Here is a 22,238-nt window from a genome sequence, read left to right as displayed (position 1 = left end):
CTAGACTTTCCAAAGAGCTAACATTGAATATGTTCCACTTTCTTGTCACAGGCACTTGCTATCGACACTTCTTTCCCCTTCATTTTTTCTTACTACTCGATTCCCAGTACACTACACTACGCTACAGTACTACACTGTCCTATACTTTTGTACACTTCTTTACACATCTGGACTGCCCGACTTACTTTCTTAAAATCATCGCTCTCCCTCTCTACCCACTTCTTCACTCAAGGAAAAAAAATTCCTTCTCAACTTTGTGTCTTTCACTAACTCATCTTCAGAAACACCGACTAAAATCTCAACTTTGTGCCCTCCTAAACCATTTTCACTCACACCGCCAAAATCTCAACTTTGTGCCCTCCTAAACCATTTTCACTCACACCGTCAAAATCTCAACTTTGTGTCCTCCTAAACCATTTTCACTCACACCGTCAAAATCTCAACTTTGTGTCCTCCTAAACCATTTTCACTCACACCGTCAAAATCTCAACTTTGTGTCCTCCTAAACCATTTTCACTCACACCGTCAAAATCTCAACTTTGTGTCCTCCTAAACCATTTTCACTCACACCGTCAAAATCTCAACTTTGTGTCCTCCTAAACCATTTTCACTCACACCGTCAAAATCTCAACTTTGTGTCCTCCTAAACCATTTTCACTCACACCGTCAAAATCTCAACTTTGTGTCCTCCTAAACCATTTTCACTCACACCCACAAAAATCTCAACTTTGTGTCCTCCAAAACCATTTTCACTCACATCCACAAAAATCTCAACTTTGTGCCCCTTTCCAATCCTTTCACTGCCTTTTTCCTTCATCTTACTCCCGATTTCGCCACACCTATTCTCGGTGACTCCTTCCAATCCTATATCTACTTTAGGATTTTTTTTCATTCCATTTGTTGGAAAACTCTTATTCCGCCAGCCCAGTAGCAAGTGATCAATACTCCCCTTTTTACAACCTGCTGGATCTGCTGCCATCCGGTGTGCCCTTTGATGTTTGCCGAACATCCAGAAAACAACTCTTCTCCTCTCATATAACGGCTTGTCTCCATAGCGTTCCAAAACCACAAAAATGACATTAGTGACCACAGCATCTATCTTTGGAAACTTGTGTGCTCTTTAAGAACCCACTTCCTGTTGACGACCTACTAGGTTCGACCCCGCATAAAGCTTAATTTGTCTGTTGTTGTTGGACCATGCTGCTTTACAGTAGTTTTTCCCCGCTTATAACGGAAGTAGATGGCTAATGGCTCTGCTTTTATTACTTACTACTCATTAAATTTATATTCCATGCTGAAAAATCCTATTATTGAACTCAGACGATATTACTTTCTTATTCACTAGCAGCAAGAATTCCTATTCCTTAATTAATAAAAACAAATTTCTTATTATTTTTATTCTGTAAGATTTTGAATCTTACAAGTGTATAAGGCCTTGAATGGGTTGAGCACACTGAATTCTGATGGGGTCCTTGCACTTGTTCAGATTACGAACCTAAGTGGGCATAAATTCAAATTAAGAAAAGACAGATGTAGAATAGATGTGCGGAAATTTGCCTTTAGCCAGCGGGTGGTTAATTGCTGGAACAAACTTCCATCTGTCGTTGTGGAAGTTTATAGGTTGAATAAATTTAAAGAGGAACTGGACAGGCATTTGGAGGGAATGGTGTGATTTTTTTTGGCTGATGCTGCATAAGCTCATACACTTGCTTTCTTGTATCACATGCCACTACTACTACATAATAATAATCTGCAATGGCGCCAGCGGCCGATCTCTGTGCGGAAATTGCTCGGGACGGTCACTAATTTCTAAAATGACAAAGGTAGCTAAAGAGCGTTACGTTTGTGCCCAATGTCAGTGCAAACCTTCCCCGAGGGCCGACACAGAAGTTAATATGCTGGCAGAGCAGAATAACGCCTCCAAAGGCTCTACATCACTGAATACAGATGCTAACACCATACAGTCACTAGATGGATCTATAACAGAACAAATTCATTCACTGCACCTAAACCTGGAGGCGATAATGACAGAATACAGCAATAAAATCACTATCATTGTAAGAGGAGAAATCATTGAAGTATGGTCACGAATGGAGCATGTTCTGGTAAATCTTCATGTAGAAGATGAGAACCAAGGTAAGCTAGAAGCTTACCTTGAAGGAAGAGGAAAAGAAATGCCACAACGCCCCCTATTCTACACCCAAGCGCTGAGGACAACTCCAGATACAACCGCAAGCCACCAGCAACAAAGAAGAAATCACTACTCAGTACACTATATCTGGTCATAATAAAGCCAGTGGAAAACTCGACTATAAACAGTACCGAAGCAGTAAAAACTACCGTTGTCCAGAAATTGGCCATGGACTTTAAAACCACAAGAATAAAGTTCATCCGAAAAACAAGAAATGGAGTAATCATTGAAACAACAACCAAGCAAGAGGCTCACCACCAATCCGACAGTCAGCACCCTAGGTCCCCCAGCAGAAATCCCTAAAAGAGAGGCCATCCATACGTATATTTGATGTGGGCAAGGATATCACTCCAGAGAACATCACAGATGAACTCTTCAACAGAAACGTCCAAGAATTAAATGACATAAGTAATGCCGAGGAACACATCAAACCAAAAATCACACTAGCTCCAAGTCTCCCCAGCTATACAATTGGGTGGTGGAGCTTTCTCCACAGGCATGGAACATCCTCAAACTACAGGACAGTCTTTATGGGTTGGAGCAGTCACCACTTCAAGGAGCACGTGTTGTTCCGAAGTGCTTCCGATGCTGCTGTTTTGGGCACACCACCCACACGTGCATGCAAACAGTGTCTACCTGTGGGCACTGTGCCCAAAAAGTGCATGACTATAATTCTTGCCCAAACAGGTCCACAGATGCAGTTTGCGCAAACAGCAAAGCTTGATGCAGCACATTCTCTCAGGGACAGTAAGTGCCCTGTTTATCTAAAAGCTAAGAAGAACCAACAAATAAAGACCGATTATGGCAGCACACCCTAAATCATTCAACAGCAATATCATAAAGTTTATCCAACTAAACACCCAGTGAGCCCGTGCAGTAAGTGCCCAGATTAGAATCAGAGCCAAAGAGGAAAATGCTGATATATTAATTCTACAGGAACCATATACCCATTCAAAGCTAGTCAGGGAATACCCCCGACACACCCTGGGCTGCCATAGTTGTCCGTAACCCTAACATCATGGTTACAAGGATTTCCTCCCTATGCATTGCATGGGCAGCGTGTGCCCATGTAATTTGCCCCTTGGGAGCCTTCTACCCCATCCTTACTGCAGACTTGGCCAAGATATCACTCCAACAATAAATTATCTACGTACAGTCCTTGCTACACTTCCCAACAGCAAGTGTATCCTTGGGGCAGATGTAAATTGTAGCTCTCCTACCTGGTACAGCCTGACCACTGATCGCTCTGGGTGCCACAATGGGCAACGTGGAGTCTCACTAGGGGCCCTGCAGCCAAATGCCAGGACACACAACAGAACCTAATGCAATATGTCATATACAACACACACAAAACTTTTCTGGCATTTACAGTAGTACTGTATTCCTTCACAGCGAACATATGGCGGAGATGTGGGAAACCACAGGTGGCACCTGACAATAATACTATGCACACTAATACGTATTAAGTACGCAAATGAAGCGATATAAGCAATAACATCCGTCCGACTCAACAATACCGACAACACACAAAACAATTTAATGTATGTTCCGTCTCTCTCCACACAGTCACAGAGTAGTAAGATACAGAGTGGACACTTGCTCACTTACTCCCAGCGCCACGAGTATCAGACCCTTGAACTAACGTGGAGATTAAAATCCAAAGAGTACTAATGCGCATGCCCATTGCTGAAAAAGGTGTTACTGTAGTTTAGCATTAGCATTAGTAGAGGCATATGATGCAAGAAAGCAAGCTTATTCAGCATCAGCCAAAAAAAAAAAAAAAAAAAAAAAAAAACACACACACCACTCCCATTTCACCCCTCCGTTCGTTCGAAATACCTGTCCAGTTGAGCTTTAAATTTGTTTAGGCTATCAACTTCAACAACAAGTGATGGAAGTCGGTTCCACCAACCAACCACCCGCTGGCCAAAGGCAAATTTCCGCACATCTATCCGACATCCGTCCTTCCTCAATTTGAATTTATGCCCTCTGAGCTGATTATTCTGAGCAAGATGAAGAATCCCATTGGCATTGAGCATGCTCAAACCATTCAAAGCCTTATACACCTCTATCAGATCACCTCTCCGGTGCCTAGTCTCCAGACTCTGTAATTTGCAAAACTTAAGCCTTTCTTCGTAAGAGCAACCCTTTGTTCCATTCACTAATCTTGTTGCCCTTCTCTGTACCCGTTCCAGCAGCTCCACATCCTTCCTGAAATGAGGCCTCCAGACCTGTATACAGTACTCAAGATGTGGCCTAACCATTGCCTTATACAAGGGAATAATCACCTCCTTATCCCTGCTAGAAAAATTCCTCTTTATCATTGACAAGACACCATGAGCTACTCTTGCAGCTCGTCTGCACTGCTCAGAGAACTTCATATCTGCCTGCACAATTATCCCCAGGTCCTTTTCTTTCTCCACCACTGTCAGTGTAGTACCGCAGAGTTGATACGTTGCTCTGGGGTTACTGTTTCCCATATGTAGTACTTTACATTTGTCAATGTTAAACTTCATTTGCCACCTCTCAGCCCATCTGTTCAACCTTTCCAGATCCTGTTGCAGCAGCATAGCGTCAGTAGTGTCCTTAACAACCCTGCCAACCTTTGTATCATCTGCAAACTTGGACATTAAACTTGATATCCCATCATCAATATCATTCATAAACACCGAAAACAACAACGGACCCAACAATGAACCCTGAGGAACTCCACTAATAACATTAGTCCACGTTGAGCAGTGTCCATTGATTACCACTCTCTGTCTTCTGCCACTCAACCATCCCCTTATCCATAGCAGCAATTTGCCTCCAATGCCACACTGCTCCAATTTGTGCAGCAGTCTTCCATGTGCAACAGTATCAAAAGCCTTTCTAAGATCCAAATATATAATATCAAAGTTATTCCCTGCATCCAGTTCTTTTGTGACTACATCATAGTATCCAATCAAATTGGTCAGGCAAGACCTGCCCTTAACAAAACCATGCTGCGTCTGAGCTATAACTGAATTCTTGTCTAGATGATCCTGCAGTGCTTCTTTAACCAGTGCCTCCATTAATTTACCTGGAACAGAAGTTAAACTAACAGGTCTATAATTACTTGTGTCAGCCTTTGATCCTCCTTTGTGAATTGGGGTTACATTTGCACATCTCCAGTCTATGGGTACCTCCCCTGAGTCCAAAGAAGCTCTCATAATTATGGCTAAGGGCTTGCTTACTTCCTTTGCTGCCTCCTTTAATATAACTGGATAGATCCCATCCACCCCAGGTGCCTTTTTTATGTTTATCCTCAACAATCTTTCTTCCTCTCAGTTATTACAAAATCATCCAGCTCACTGCCAATGTTTACTTTACCTACATCATTCTCCTTCCTGAATAACTCCTCATGCGTGAATGTAGATGCAAAATACTCGTTTAAATTGTTAGCCACCTGAGCAGGATCCTCAACTGTTGAACCATCAATATCCAGTGGACCAATCTGATTCATCCCTTTCCTTCTTGAGTTTAAATATGTAAAGAACTCTTTTCTGTTTTTCTTTGCATCCTTTGCCAAGGATTTTTCGTAGTCTGCCTTTGCCTGCCTAATCTCCTTTGTGACTTGGTTACAGACCAACATATCTATCATAGGCTTCCATGTCACCCATTAATTTGTATGTATCCCATGCATTTTTCTTCTCTGCCGCATGTCTCATTAGTTCATCTGACAACCATTTAGGCCTAAACCTTGAACAATATTTCTTAGTTGGTATGTAAAGCCTGGTAGCCTCCAAGATTAGTTCCTTGAATGCCTCCCATTTTAAGTTTGCTGTTGGTAACATCATCAGTTGGTCCCACTGTATAGAATTTAAATACTGTCTCAGACCATCATAGTCGCCTTTACGAAAACAATAACCCTTCCCTTTACCTCTGATGGTAGTTACCTCCTTGAGTAAATCCCACTTCAACACACTGTGATCACTGCCACCTAGTGGTTCATTTACCTGCAGATTCTTAATGCATGAAGAATCACTACTGATAATCAGATCAAGAGTATTGCTCCCTCTTGTTGCCACACGAACATGCTGATGTAGAAAACAATCATCCAATAAATCCACAAAAGCCTTGCTAGTGTGCGAGTGACCAATCCACAAATTCCAGTCAATATCTGGGAAATTAAAATCCCCCATTATAAGACTCTCTGATTTACTGGCCCACTCTATTTCCTTGTACAATATCTTATTATACTCATCAGAGTCATTAGGCCTATAGCACACTCCTACTCTCAATTTTGATTTCCCTATGCTTATGTCACACCAAACTGACTCGACACTGCCCTGTCCATCGATGTCAACTGGCTTCACTTCCTTGGACTTTGTGTTTCTTAATTAATAGCATAACCCCTCCTCCCCTCCTGTCCTGTCTATCCTTTCTATACACATTGTATTCCCCAAATTCCAGTTCTGCATTACTTATATCTGTGTGACACCACGTCTCTGATATCCCAACAATATCTGCCTTTGATGTTTTGAGCAATACCTCAAATTCATCAAATTTATTTACCAAACTCCTAGCATTGGTGTACACGCAGGTATACATGCACCTGTTTCTATTCTTAGCTACCCTAACACAACCCATGTGTTTACTTGTACCGCAATGGCTCCCAGCAGTCTCTGAAATATCCTGCATCTTGTTTTTCAGGCTTCTGCTCATTTCAATAGAAGCAGTGCAAGAATCACTTCCACCTCTGCCAGTGGCTACTGTTAATCTATTAGTCCTTGTATCCCTCCCAACTAGCAGTTTTCCGGCCCACCTAACACTGCCTCGACAGCATCAGCAAAAATTCTTGCACCCTTTCTATTTAAGTGTATCCCATCCCTGTAGAAACAATCTCTCCTGTTAACAAGTACAGTCCAGGCTGAAAAAAATTCTACCCCTTGGGCCTTGCACAATCCCTCCAGGGCCGAATTGATCGACAAGGCTCTCATCATATACTCCCTCCTATCGTGTCTGGGCAGAATTGCAGACATATATATATATATATATATATATATATATATATATATATATATATATATATATATATATATATTAAGCGAAGAATTATTTGTAAATTTTAACATAGAGATCATTATTCTTTTATATATTTTTGCTCTATCATATTTCCATTTATGCTACTACCACTACTACCTTTTTTTTTTTTGCTTTACATTTTATCTCATTTTGTTTTACTCTCACTTTATATTACATATTGTACTTCTAGGTTTTTGCCATGTGCCGGCGTTGGGCCTTTGCACGTTACTGGGGCGTTTTTGACGCACAGGTCTTTCACAGACTGCACCTAATCTCACTCAACCTGCTACCTCATTGTCAATCCGATAAATTTTTACTTTACCATATTCTATCATATCTAGAACATATATACATATCTAGAACATATACATATATAGGGTTCTTATTGAAGATGTTCCACAGGCCTTTTCCGTTATAGTGTGCTTGTTATAACCTTCTTCACAAGACAATCATCTCTTACTATCATTCGGCGTTCAATGTGTACTATGAGGTTTTCCAGCAAGTTCAATCACTAATATTAATGTTTCAGAAGACGCCTATATTTTTATGATCGACTAGTGGTTTAAATTTAGGATTCTCAAGATCTATCCTGAGGCGTAGAGAATAGCCTCGCAACATCAAGATAGCGCTGTGATTTTCACTCTGAAACCCTCCCTGAAGTTAGGCCTCAGAGTGCCACAAAAATTAAGGTTCTTTTACTTATGAAACTCGTGCTATGGATAGTGTGTGGCAAGAGAATGGCTTAGAGGCACAGGTGAGAAAACAAAACATGATTTATTAAACTTAAGCATACATCTTACAGAATAATTAGGAATGGTAACTTTGTTAATAGTAAAAGAAAGTAAAACAAGATATTCTCTTGCAACATAGCTGTCGATTAAGGTGTCTAGGTTACAAGTGTGTTATTTGGTTTACGTTCTTCGTGTAGCCTTTGGCAGACACATTGCTCGTACTCTACGGAATCGATGAACATCTCACTGTCCAAGTGTTTAGGTATTAGTGCAAAATTGACATGTAAACTGGATAATGACTTAGTACTTCGATTAACAGAGGATCATATTGACACAACATTCTAGAATCTAGGCGTGATATAGACATTTATCATAGATTTGTTTCTAGGAGGAGGGATGTTGGCTAGTGACATCAGTAGGAAAAAGGGGTAAGTCTCCTTGTAGGACAATTTCACCCAGTTAACTATTCAAAACTAGGGTGGACTTACCATTAGATTCCTGGGTATCGTCAGGGGTTGATAATTCAGGACAGCAGTCCATCAATTACGGTTTTTAAGGAACGTCTTTTCTTACTTCTCGCTTTCTCTTCCTTCTCTCCTCCTCCTATAAAAAAGATATCACCCACACTCAGCCTCAACAATGACTACTGCCACCACGAAGACTTCCCTTTTCTTTTCCCCTTGTCCCCATATATATGTCCCCCCTTTTTGGTTTCCCCGAACTTGTACTGGCCCACAGGTCAATTCTGCGGGAAGAGGGAAAAAGCCAGGGACTGTCATTTAGGGCACCTGACACAATAAAAATCGGATTTATGAGGAGTAAGAGGAACTCCATATTTATATAGGGTTGCTTCTCCAGACTGCCTAGCAGAGGTTACTGGACATAAAATTCGCCTGCTCCTCCACAAGGAATTCCCAAACAACAAACACCCCGTTGGTACCTGGTGCAGATTACACTAAAAGTGTGTTCCTTTCTAACGTTACTTTTCTTTCCCGACAAAAGTCGCATACTTTCTCACCGTTTTTGTAAATATCACGTTCACGACGTTCGTCCGACCGACCCGATCGAGTGACGATCTCTTGCTGTGATCCAGGCGGACTCATTATGTTGGAATAGTGTTTCAACTGCTGCTTTCTCTAGTGCGGCGTCGCGTCGACAAGCGCATGCTAGAGCGAAAGAAAAACAGCCTTCACAGAAAGTGGATGTTGTTCTACAAATATAGCAGTGGCAAAAGTATAGGGTGACTTGGAGCGGTAACTGTTCTTAGATGCGAATAAAAAGTAAAATGAAGACATTTTAACAATTATAATAATGATATCTGGTAAAGTTTACAGTATTAGATATTTGTCAGTTGTGAAACGTTAATGCTATTGTACATTGGGCAATTAGACATACGTGCATGAAATTATATTGGTCGATTTTATTTAATTAAATGGTATTTATCTGTAGGCAATTAGGTGTATATGGACCAAGCTACCAAGTTAGTAAAATTAAACTAGCTTTAGCCTGGGAGGCCTATATAACGTTATATTAATGAAATGGAAATAAAAATAAAATTATGCTAAACAAAGAAAATAAACAATAAAAATGATAATAAACAATGAAAATTGCAAATAACATTCCCTCACATGGCCATCGGTCTGCTACTTCATCGGGGGCTTTGAGCAGAACGATAGCCAGACTAAAGGAATGTCTCATACCTACCCGTTACTGTTGTCCCCATACCAGTTTTGCCAGTTATTAATTTTTAAGTGATAGTACTAAAATTAATAGAAATTAAATGAGAATAGATAATGTTTTAATTTTCGTAAAATATTTAAGTTTAAGTATATAAATGAGAAAAGTTCTTACTTCCTACATGTTCTGTGGTGGTCAGACTGAAAAGGGGGTCAATTCCCGCCTTCTGGTTGTTTTGTGTTGATTAGATTATACTGCGCAGTCACGCCTTTCATAGATTATGGTGTGATTGTGAAATTGCTGTAGGCAATATCCTGTGTCAATGGGAGTGTTTTGAAAACCATGAGGGTTTGTGCCTGGGGGGGGGGTTGCTTCTGATGTCGGAAGAACCCTATATAAATGAAATGGTGTGTTTATATGTTTAATTATACCAAAATGTGTTGGTATAAGTAGTATGTTAATAAATAGGGGATACTGTCCCCTGAACAGGGCCGGTATAGCTTTTCTAAGGCATAACGACCCTGTTTGTCCGGGGGGAGGGACAGCTTGTACATATTTACAGCCTCCTTCAATGTGAATTTTCACCCTGTGTCACTAGGTTTTGTACTGTATTTAAATGAAGGGATATAAAACATTGTGTATAGTATACCTTAGTCACAATTATTTTGTTGGGAGTTTGTTGCCGGTGATAATTTCCCATTATTTAGATTATCTGATTTAGGGAGAGGGGGGGGGAAGTTTGGTATGTCGGGTCAGACGACAAGCCTCTTCTGAGCACAATAAACCCGGGGATCAAAATAGGGAAGTTTATCTTTTGATAATGGACCCAGATTTTTAGACAACCTAGTAATGGAACGCTACGGGCCATTTATAGTTCTAAACTGTTTCGGTGTATTTTCAGTAAGTGTATAGGGATTGGCGTTAGGGTGGTGTATGTTGAGGTTCGTAAGTATGGTCGCTTTAATATGGTGTCTGCTGTAGTTGGTAGGTATATTATTCTTGATGAGAGTATTTATAAGTTTTTTAATTGCTTCCGTCATGTTATCTATATTATTGTAGATGTGATTAACCTGTTTGTTTGATTTCTAATAGTGTTGCCATGGATATGCTAAGCTAGATTGCTCTCCCAAATTGATAAGCTTTATAGCTGGGAAGCTAAATGGTCTCTCGTATAGTGTTGAGTGTAGACATTGTCTTTGGTGATGGTGATTTCGCTGTCGAGAATACATATGTACTATCTTTCAACTAACTAAAAGCTTGCGTATTAATGGGATAAAATATGGTAAAATTAGCATTAGTTGAGGCATTTGATGCAAGAAAGCAAGCTTATGCAGCATCAGCCAAAAAAAAAACCCACTTCCACTTCACCCCTCTGTTCGTTCAAAATACCTGTCCAGCTGAGCCTTAAACTTATTTAGGCTATCAACCTCCACCACAAGGGATGGAAGTCTGTTCCACCAACCAACCACCCGCTGGCTAAAGGCAAATTTCCGCACGTCTATCCTACATCTGTCTTTCCTCAATTTGAATTTATGCCCTCTCAGGTGATTATTCTGAGCGAGAGGAAGAATCCCATCAGCATTGAGCATGCTTAAACCATTCAAGGCTTTATACACCTCTATCAGATCACCTCGCTGGTGCCTAGTCTCCAGACACTGTAATTTGCTAAACTTAAGCCTTTCTTCGTAAGAGCACCCCTTTGTTCCATTCACTAATCTTGTTGCCCTTCTCTGTACTCGTTCCAGCAGCTCTACATCCTTCTTGAAATGAGGCCTCCAGGCCTGTATACAGTACTCTAGGTGTGGCCTGACCATCGCCTTATACAATGGAATAATCACCTCCTTATCCCTGCTGGAAGAATTCCTGTATATCATTGACAATACTCCATGAGCTACTCTTGCAGCCCGTCTGCACTGCTCAGAGAACTTCATATCTGCCTGCACAACCACCCCCAAGTCCCTTTCATTCTCTACCACTGTCAGTGTAGTACCACAGAGTTGATACGTTGCTCTGGGGTTGCTGTTTCCCATGTGTAGTACTTTACATTTGTCAATGTTAAACTTCATTTGCCACCTCTCAGCCCATCTGCTCAACACAGCGACGGCAACAGGAGTAGGCCACAAAACCTTAACGACTTTGATAAACTTATCACAGAATGGGATGGGGATCCATCAATGTAAAAAACATCCACAATACCCTTTTTGCTCTTGAAATCAGCAAACTAAAAGCATTAAGCAAGATACACCAAAAACCCAATATCCAGAACATACATCTCAACCATACTCTAGAACAGGGGTGGGCAACAGCCGGCCCGCGACGATGTTGAATCCGGCCCCCTCGGTAAATGCATAAATATAGAAAATCCATACCTGACTACACTCGCCGTAAACGTTCGGCTTAATTCGGTTCAATCGGGAATCGCGGCCAGTACAACAGTAACCAAGTGATTCTACGCAGCGTCAATGAGTTATTTCCTAATTATTATTGTAGCATCGATCGAACGAAGTTCCTTTGGGTTTGACTTCTTATTGAAAAAAATAATATTGGTGCGAGATATTTTATGTTTTATGCCTTTTCTAATTATTACAATTTTTAATTTAATAATTTATAGCCCATAAAATGAGCCAATTAAAAAAAAAAGAAAAACTGATGCCGAATGCCGCATTTTCAATGATAATTGGACATTCAGATATTTTTTTTAAAAATATATTAATAATTTGGTAATTCAAATAATATAACATTTTTTAGGTTCTGATTTTTTTTTTTTATTAAATCGTTCAATCTATTCCGGCCCGCATCATGATACGAAAATTTCATTCGGCCCGCTGACGAAAAAAGTTGCCCACCCCTGCTCTAGAAGATATTTTTTAAATTCAGAATCGGAATTGATTACCCAGATAGAACAAAAAAGAATACTGCATTATTAAATTCCTTAATTGTTCATTTGACCAAGTCAACATCACAGATATCATAAATAAAACCAAGACATACCTTCCTATAAAAAACAACAACATAAAAATCAGAAACAACAAACCAATAGGTATGGCCATTTGTAACTATAAAAATACCATTGCTAATATGAACACCACAGATCAACCCTGCTTCTGCCAGGAAAACAAAAAATACGTAGAACCACATTACAACCATGTCATCACAGGCGACCTTAGCATTATACAGGATCACACCCTAAGAGAGATTATGGAAAACGGAACCAAATTCAGACCCAACACCCAAGCCACCCTAAAAAACACACGCAAATCTATTTACATTGATCTACTACAGTTTGCCTTTAAACCGCATACAAATTCAACACACCAGTAGAAGCCTTTCAAAGTCGGATAAACACTTCCACCGAACGTATTCTGGCTAGATTCAAAGAAATCTATATATGGACGTGCTGCAGGAAGTTTTGTTACTGCTGAGGAAGGAAGCCGATGCTTCCGAAAGCTCCAGAGATTATCGTTTTTATCACTTTTAATCTGGTTTATTTTAGTGTCTTTTATTTTAAGGATTTTATCACAGTTTTAATGTTTTTCACATGTATATAATTTAATTTAATATAATAGCAGTTTTTTTTGTAAATATTTATTTTATTTCTCATGGTTGGTGTATGAGCTGATTTATGCTAAAATATTCAAAGAAATCATACCCTACAAAAATGCGTTAAGCGATACAACCTAAAAAGAATTAATTACAACACGAAATAATTACAAAATAAATTCGTCGTTACAAATACAGATAAGGCCAATAACAACTTCAGCGTTATTAGGAAAAAGTTCTACATTGACACGCTTAAAGAAGAGATGAACCACTGCGATACATACAAGCTTATGAACTCCACACCTAACAGCATTACCAAAAAAATTATAGCCATGCACAAAAAACTCAAATTAAAAATAGATAATACAAGATACCCATTCATTTATTGGATCCCCAAATTCCATAAAGTCCCGATTGGAAAAAGGTTCATCACCTCAGGCAAAAACAGCTACAGGAAACCATCCAGTAATTTAATGGACAAATTAAATAGTATAGCCAACCAAATCACTAATACTAAAATTATTTTCAATAACAAAAAATATTTAGAATACATCAAAAACAATAGTATCAGAAGTCTATACACTTACGATTTTAAAAACCTTTTCACCATTATATCCCACGACAATTTAATTAAAGTCCTTTTACACTACTACGAAAATCACCAAAATATAATGGAATGTAACAGGGCTCCCACTCACAAATTTTAAAAAAACTTAGATTGCAACTTAAATAAACCCAAAAAAAACCTAGTTTTCATCATATAGTATAGCAACACAAATAAGATGAAACTTACCATGCAAAAATATCTTTTATTTAATTGTAATCAGAATTTTCATCCCATTCAGTTCCCTCCATATTTATTTTTTGAAGTTCTTTCATTTTTCAAACGTTCTTCGTATCTTTTATGACAAGTTCCTTGTATGACTTCTTTTACCAATTCTGATTTAGGTTTCCATGTATAGCAATTTTGATTAGATCTATTTATCGCCTATTTTGGCATTAGTCGATTTTTCACCGTTTCTAGTTTAAGGGAGTTTGTGGCTTTTGTATTTACATGGTTTACTTGGGAGAAGATTCTTTCTACGCTTGCTGAAGAGTGAGGTAAAATAGTTAAACTGGTCATAAAGTTAGATGAAATCTCATATTTAGAATTATTAAAGCCATCTTTTACATTATGTAAGAGATACCAAAACTCAGGGATGGTTTTGTAAGAGAAATCTAAATCTTGATTTAAACGAAATGATCTCCATTCATCATCTAGAAGATCTAGTTTGTCTTCAGAAACAAGGTGAGGGAACTGCATTGCTAAATGGAAAATTATGGATGGCGAATTGGCACGATCATGTATCACTGCTGAGTCAAGAACATTGAGACTGGCGATAATTCCATCATCATTTAGAGGAAATCTTTTTCTGATTTCCATACAAAATTCAACAAGAAATTTTAAACAATCATTTTTAAACCTGCTTTCACGGTCACCAAGCGGTGTTGAATTTAATAAGGCCATACAAAGGCCTCCCAAATATATTTTATTCAGAGGCTTATGATTTATTGCATTGCTTGGATCAATTTCAACCAAGTGCAATCTGAAATGCTCAGATTGAAATTCAATATTCAGGCAGTTTATTTTCTCCAGTACATATCCTAAAAACAACAACATATGCTTAGTTCCTTTGGTGATCATAGTATTGTAAATATTCCCTGCACCATCGATTTTGTCAATTTTTGATTGAGACTGAAAATAAAGAACTAACGCATCCCACTGCTCAATAATAATTTTTATTACATTGCCACGGGATAACCAACGTGTTTATGCTAATTTGGGGATTCTATGCTTAGCAGTATCTACAACATCTTGAATCATTTGGAACTCGTTTAATATTTTACTACTACGGGAAAAATAAGAACTCTTTATAACAAGAGATATCTTTTATAAATATTTCTAGATATGATGGTAGTATCGTGACTGAATGACTAGCACATAATGCAAAAGAATGGCAAACACATCCCATTATAAATACTGATGGTACATCCTTTTTTAGCAATGACTGGAACCCACTCTTAGTACCCATCATAGTGGCACAATTATCACTATCGAAGCCAACGAGATTACTTATTTGAATGTTTTTTTTTCTATGAAAAGATCTTTTACAGATTGATAAAGCCCTTCTGAAGTACCATTTTCGACACAAACAGTGTCAAGTAACACATCTACAACATCAAGTTTTTGAATATCAAAATATCTAACAACAGCTAGAACTTGCGATAAAGATAAATCTGTACTTTCATCTATTATCATTGAAAACTTGTTTCTGCATATGTTAGAAATGTATATTTTTTCATGATAGCCTATGCCATCTTGTATAAGATAAGAGACTTTAGTCGCCTTCATCTGAACTTGTTTTGCAATATTGTTATCATGAAATTCTTTCTTACATGCTTCTATAAGGTAATCACATTGGGCAAATGGAATATTATGCTCAGAAATGAGTGCAGCAATTGTTAACTCTGCCTTTGCTACTTCTTCATTCTCCGTAGGTTTACGTTTTGTGAAGAACGTGTATAACGTTGAACTTGTCTTAGCAACATTTGCACTTTTTTTATGTTTAACTGTATTTTTATGCGCTAGTAACATCGATTTATTGGCATTCTTTAATTTCATTTCACAACAAATACAGTAAGACGCACCTTTTTCATTACTGTCTTCTTTCAGCCAATCCTTTAATTCCGGATCTTCTAACCATTCATTTCTAAAATTTTGAGTATACCACCGTTTACTCATCTTTCTCTGTGGGGAACAAGTTTCAGACATTGTGGGCAATTTGTGGGTATGACTAATTAGCAGTTATCTTATTTAAAATGTTCTATAAAATAAAAAATAAATCACTAATCCATTAACATAAAATAGAAATAGTCACTACAATTTAAATTTATTATATCACTGTATGTAGTACACGCATAAATGTAAAAATCACACCAAATAATGCAATAATACCACGAACGATCACGAAAGACTGTGCAGTAAAGACCGCCTTCCGCCTGCTCAATAGGCTGCGCATACATGTTAGTAACACGATCATGTATGCTTACATGTATGAACATCTAAGCGTAATTTCATAGTGTAGAACCCTGTGAAAACTTTGAAATCCTTTTACATTTGTAGTATTTTGTACAAGCACTTGAGATATTACAAATTATGATCAGTATTGTTAGAATATAAAATTAAGAAAATTGTAAACTGTTATTAAATGTATTAAATTTTATTGTATTTACAAGAAATAAAAATAAATTGACTTAAAATTAAAAATCACCGAAAAAACCCAGATAATGAGATATTTTTGTGAAAAAAACCTATCAACCCAGATGACAATCAAAAAACCCAGGAGTGGGAGCCCTGGAATGTAATAAACAGTATTAGCACAACCTTATTAATCTTAATGTCAAACAATTACGTGCTTATGGGAGATAGTATTTACGTATAGACTAGGGAGGTAGCCATGGGGTCTAGCAGTTCCTGCTCCATAGCCAACTTTTACCTAAATTATTTCGAAAACAACATCAAAGAAGAAATTATATTCTACAGATATATTGATGTCCTTGTCATCAATTTCGAAATTATAGCCCAGGAAATTTATCCCACAGATTTAACCATAGAACGCACTAACCCGGATAGCAGCTTACTATCTCGACAGCGAAATCACCATCACGAAAGACAATGTCTACACTCAACACTATGATAAGAGACCATTTTAGCTTCCCAGCTTATCAACTGGGAGAGCAATCTAGCTAAGCATATCCATGGCAACACTATTAGAAATCAAACAAACAGGTTAATACACATCTGCAATAATATACAGGGTATCTCAAAAGTATCGGTACAAACGTTTAGGGGAAGTAGGTAACATCTAAAGGAATGTGAATCGCATAGGAACCCATAACCGGAAACGTCACGGGAAAGTAGTAGCAGAGGCACAAGAAGCAGAAATGACAAGACAGTAATTAGTGGAAAACATTTATTTCACATAATATTAACAATGGAGTACGAGATGGATGCATTTCATGATGTTACAACAGATGCTCGAAGGTTCCACCATGAGACGCGATGCATGCGTGACACCGACGCAGCATGGATTGGCGGACGCGGTCGAACACACCTGGAGTTTCTTTGACAGTACAGCAGTGCAGACTAGTCTCGCCACGAGATCCATCTGTCTCCACAGGCGATTCATACACGATAGATTTGAGAACCCCCCACAGAAAGAAATCAAGGCTCGATAAATCAGGTGAGCGTGGGGGCCAGGAAACGGGTCCACTACGGCCAATCCATCGACGCCCAAAACGCCTGTTCGAATGGTGACGAACACACCTTCCATAATTGGCAGGCGTCCCGTCATGTTGAAACCAAATGGTGCTTCTCACATTTGCTGGAACATCGTCAAGTAAGCCTGGTAGAACTTGTTCAAGAAAGATCCGATATTTAGCGGATTTCATGCGGGATGGTAACAGGTATGGGCCAACTAAGCAGTCACCAACCATACCTGTCCACACATTTATTGCGAAGCGATGTTGTGCCGCATGGGTGCGCACATCGTGTGGGTTGTCGTGAGCCCACACATGAGCATTGTGCTGATTGAATAAGCCTTCCCGAGTGAAATAAGCCTCATCCGTGAACAAAACATAGGTTGGAAAATTCAAGTCTTAAACACTTTCTTGGAGAAACCACTGCGCACAACGGCACGTGTGCTGGTAGTAGGATTATTCTGGACGGCATTAAACACACTTTCTTCCATGGCGGGAGTTCGCGTCGAACGTGGTCTGCCTGCACTACTCCTGTTACCTATAAATGACCCATAATCGCACAAATTTTGATGCACACGCGCAAACAAATGGTGGTCCGGCACATGTCTGTCTGGGAAGCGTTCTCCATAAATTCGTTGAGCGGTTCGTCCATTGCCCTCTCCTAATCCATACACTAGGTGAAGGTCATTTTCCCTCTCGCGAACTGATGAGCAGCGCCGTCTGCCGACTTACGGTGACGTTTCCGGTTATGGGTTCCTATACGATTCACATTCCTTTAGATGTTACCTACCTCCCCTAAACATTTGTACATGTACCAATATTTTTGAGACACCCTGTATATAGTGTTAGCGATTTTCATCCATAACATTAATTGTAAAAGCCATTACACACACCATTATTTTTTCATTTGTCACTTAAACATAGGGATCCTTGATTCACTTAGGTTGTCATTTTGACATCAATAATACATGTATAACGTTTTATAGGTGTGTGTGTGTGTGGGGGGGGGGGAAGGTTAGGTATGTTAACACCAAAGCAAGTTAGAGTAAGAAGCATCAATATATTGCGTCTGTAATTTCAGGTATTTTCGGTCGGTTTGCTGGACGAAAAACTCGCTTTTCCGAAAGGGGAGGGGAGATTATGCAATCCTCAACTAACAACTTTTATCAGTAGCATGTTTGGATTAGTTGGGGCCATAAAGATATGTTTATGCGTGGCGTGCACTCAGACTGGAGTTAAGAAATTGCAGTTCATTACTGTTAATTTTTTTGCATTTAAATGATCGAGAATACGTTTGATCTGACTAGCAAAGGAGTGCGGCATTAAATTCTTAAATGAACTATATTTAGCAACCAAAAGACAATTTTATTAATAAAATAAATTCAATCCGTACCAATGAATTTATTTATTTTATTTATTTTTTATTAGATTTATCTTTGGTTGCTCAATATACCTAATTCAAGAATTTCACAGGTTATTCTTTTTATAATCAGAGGGAACGGCTGCCCCATTTGTTGTACTGTATAAAACATGCACATCTTTACTGTTTCGAATTTAATTGATAGAGCTCCAGAATATTAAAATCTCAAGTGATTTGTGTTTGATTTTAGATTAGTGTAGCACCTTGAAATAATCAAGGTTTTACACTTTTTGGTTTATGTATTTAAAATCATTGTATATTGAGCTGCACGCGAAACCACTGAATTAATAAGATTAGTAAGGTAAGGTATTTGTATTCTTTATGACCTAATTAAGCTTTGTTAATTTTTGAAACCCCCTTTCTTAAATGATAAATATAAAACTAACAATGTTTGGTTTTTATGGCGCATAGGCGACTAAGGCCATGATGCGCCAAACTAACAATGTATTCTTAGACAATGTATTTGAGTAAATAAATTTGCTTGTTTTTTCCAGTTTTATTGCCCTGTCAGATGTGCTGGGAGTTTTCCTAAAACAATACTGTTAGGCGATATTAGGAACATAAGCTTCCAATATTTTTAATTCTGAACGCAAAAAAAAGATTTTATGTAATTTTATTAAACGTACAATAAGTTAATATCAATTTATGTCATCTTTGTTTAATGTCAGTCGCATATTCCAATATTCCGAATAGTTTATTTAGACCTTATTGGGTACACTTGAACTCGAAACTTTTCCAAGAAACCAGTAAAAATAACAGTGAACTGGAAAACCAGTTACACTCCTAACAAATAGAGAAATTTATCTTTAGAGCGTTTAAGGTCAAAATTATCATTCAATTTAACATGCAACAACAATAAGTTACTTGCTTTTCTGAAATTAAAAGCATCAGGTCAACGTAATTAATCTCAAACAAAATACGACTATCTACACAGCCAGGTCAGAAGGCACAGTTGGACTTCACATGAACACAATTGTTAGAGTGCTCTCGATATACTGTTACTGTCATCTGTTGGAAACGTCAGACAACAGTAGCATGAGATACAGCCATTAGGTGGCTTAATGCAGGCCATATTAGGGACAAAGCATATGGGGTACCAGTACCTATTGGACAGGTACAGGTTACCTGTTTTCGTTTATGGACACGCTTCCACGAAAACTACACAATTAGTTTGTACTGTACTGTGTCTGATTTATTTAGTTGTGAAAAGTCTCACTAGGAATAAGCGAACTTTTAAACTTAACTGCAGTGAGTGAATGCCCCTAACTAATACATGACAATTTTAAAATTGGCGATGGCAAACTTAACTTTTTCTGAAAATTTTCTGTTTAATAGGGCGTGAACAACAATTGTTTCAAAATTTTTGCACTTATTCACTAATTTAAGAAGTAATTTGCCTAGAAAGAACCATAAAAGCGTTTACAGGTGGTTTATGCATTCAGTTAAAATATATTGGTTACAGTAGGACGTGTTTATGTAGGGCTCGTTGCTTGATGAACTACAGAAAGCACTGAAACTGAACAGAAAAGGCGGCGGCTGGAAAATAATAAAGCCGATAAAGTTATGTTTTATTTATAAGTCAAGCACTAAAAAAATTTTTTAAAATTGTGTTGCGGATGTCGAACTAACATTTGAAAACAGTAAAATGTACTAAACAAAACACGTACATATGAAATAAAATACAGTATACCAACAAAAACAAACTGGGAACAATTATTTGTTAACAGAATTCCCTCCAGAGTACTTATCACAGCGTGGGACTTTATTTTTTAAATTTAACGCGCGATTATAATGTAAGGGACGGTGATACACTCCAGTTACGAAAAAGTACACCGATCTTAAATGCATTATAGTAATTAGAATGCAAAATTAACATATATGTTATTGAGTGAAAGAAGAAAAATTTGTTGAAAAGGCGAAACATATGCTCGAAAAGAGTTGTTAAAACCAGTAAGTGTTTTAATAAATGCAGTACTACATTTACAATTGAATTGTGATGTTTTTTATTCTTCCTCTTTCTGTTATAACCGAAGGTCTTTTTAAACTCTAATAAGATTTAGATCACTGTTGTTGAAGAGAACTTCGTGATCTTGCAATAATACAATTTAAATATTTTGGAAAGCACTGATATGAACGTAAAAATTTCCAAAACTAAAACACGAATAACTAACATTAAAATCACTTACAAATTACATGCTTTTCATGAATTGTATTTCGTGCATTTCTTCGTATGCTTCCAGCTATTTTAAAATTATGAGAAAATGTACGCTTTGTTTTTCGTTCACTGTTTCAAAGGTGCATTTTCAATTTACGCGGAGACATACATAACGCTACGACCAGGCCTGATGAAATTGGAACCTCATTTTAAAAAGTATATATATCTGTGCCGCTAGCAATATTAGTTCACGGTACAAAATGCTATTTTTCCAAAAAATAGCACTGGAGTTCTGTAAATTGCAGCCCACGAAAACTAAGCATCTGCATAGTGACGAAAATTGAAGTATGTAAGACTTCAATGATATTGTACGAATGTTGTTCTTTCCACATCATATTAAGCTTGATTTGGATTTTATTGGCGCATTAGCAACTTAGGCTATATTGCGCCAAGACCACCATATTAAGCTGGCAGTAGGTTAATAATAAAATTCGTGAAGTTATTACTGAGGTTAACGGAGTTTAATTAATATCTTTATTGCAGGCAGTGAATTAATCATTACATTTAAAAAATAAATACACAACTTTCGTGGGAAAAATTCGCGAAACGATGTGAACACTATAACAAGGGTCTACTCATCGCACTTACCAGACAACGCCATAGTCCACCAACGTTAGACTCGGATGAGACAGAATAAAAGCTAATAAACTTACTGTATATTCAAAGCTGCTTATAACATATACGCAAGTTTTCTGCGCAAAGCGGAACTGTTATTTTCTCAGACTGCTTGCCGAGTTCCAGGCTGTAGTATCTATTCAGAGCATTAAGGTGGCGCAAGAAATTTAGAGGACTTTTTTTTTTTTTTTTTTTTTTATGTAAACCCCAAACACGAGAGGTATTAGAACCTATAGTACTTAGTATCGTGCTTGGGTTGGAGGTTGAGAAGACGAAAGAAGATATTTGTTGATATTGGACTTGAACTTCTGTAGACTGTAATTTTCAGGAAATACGTATGAAGGAAGGTTGTTCCAGAAAACGGCAGTTGAATGAATAAATGAGGAAGATGAAAAGTTGTTTCTGTGTGTTTGAAGTTGGACAGTAAATGGATGTTGGCTGGTGGCTGCACGTGTTCGGACTGTTTTGAAGGAGAGAGTGGGAATTATAGAAGCCAATTCAGAA

At 38.1% G+C, this 22,238-nt stretch overlaps 1 protein-coding gene across 1 annotated transcript in view; it reads right to left on the bottom strand.

The window, feature by feature from the left end:
* The window catches only part of LOC150089444 (uncharacterized), a 73,773-nt gene extending 52,032 nt beyond the window's left edge, over positions 1-21,741 (bottom strand). Inside the window, exon 1 of the mRNA XM_090389984.1 lies at positions 21,708-21,741. Within this exon, the coding sequence (XP_090246110.1) occupies positions 21,708-21,720 (13 nt within the window). The 5' untranslated portion in view covers positions 21,721-21,741. The remainder of the gene's footprint in view (positions 1-21,707) is intronic.
* Between the last annotated feature and the right edge of the window lie 497 nt (positions 21,742-22,238).

Source organism: Mastigoproctus giganteus, chromosome 2 (assembly GCF_048544385.1).
Source record: "Mastigoproctus giganteus isolate SK-2022 chromosome 2, ASM4854438v1, whole genome shotgun sequence".
Classification (NCBI taxonomy): domain Eukaryota; kingdom Metazoa; phylum Arthropoda; class Arachnida; order Uropygi; family Thelyphonidae; genus Mastigoproctus; species Mastigoproctus giganteus.
Note: the sequence above shows the minus strand (reverse complement) of the source record. Positions and strands in the feature narration are given on the sequence as shown.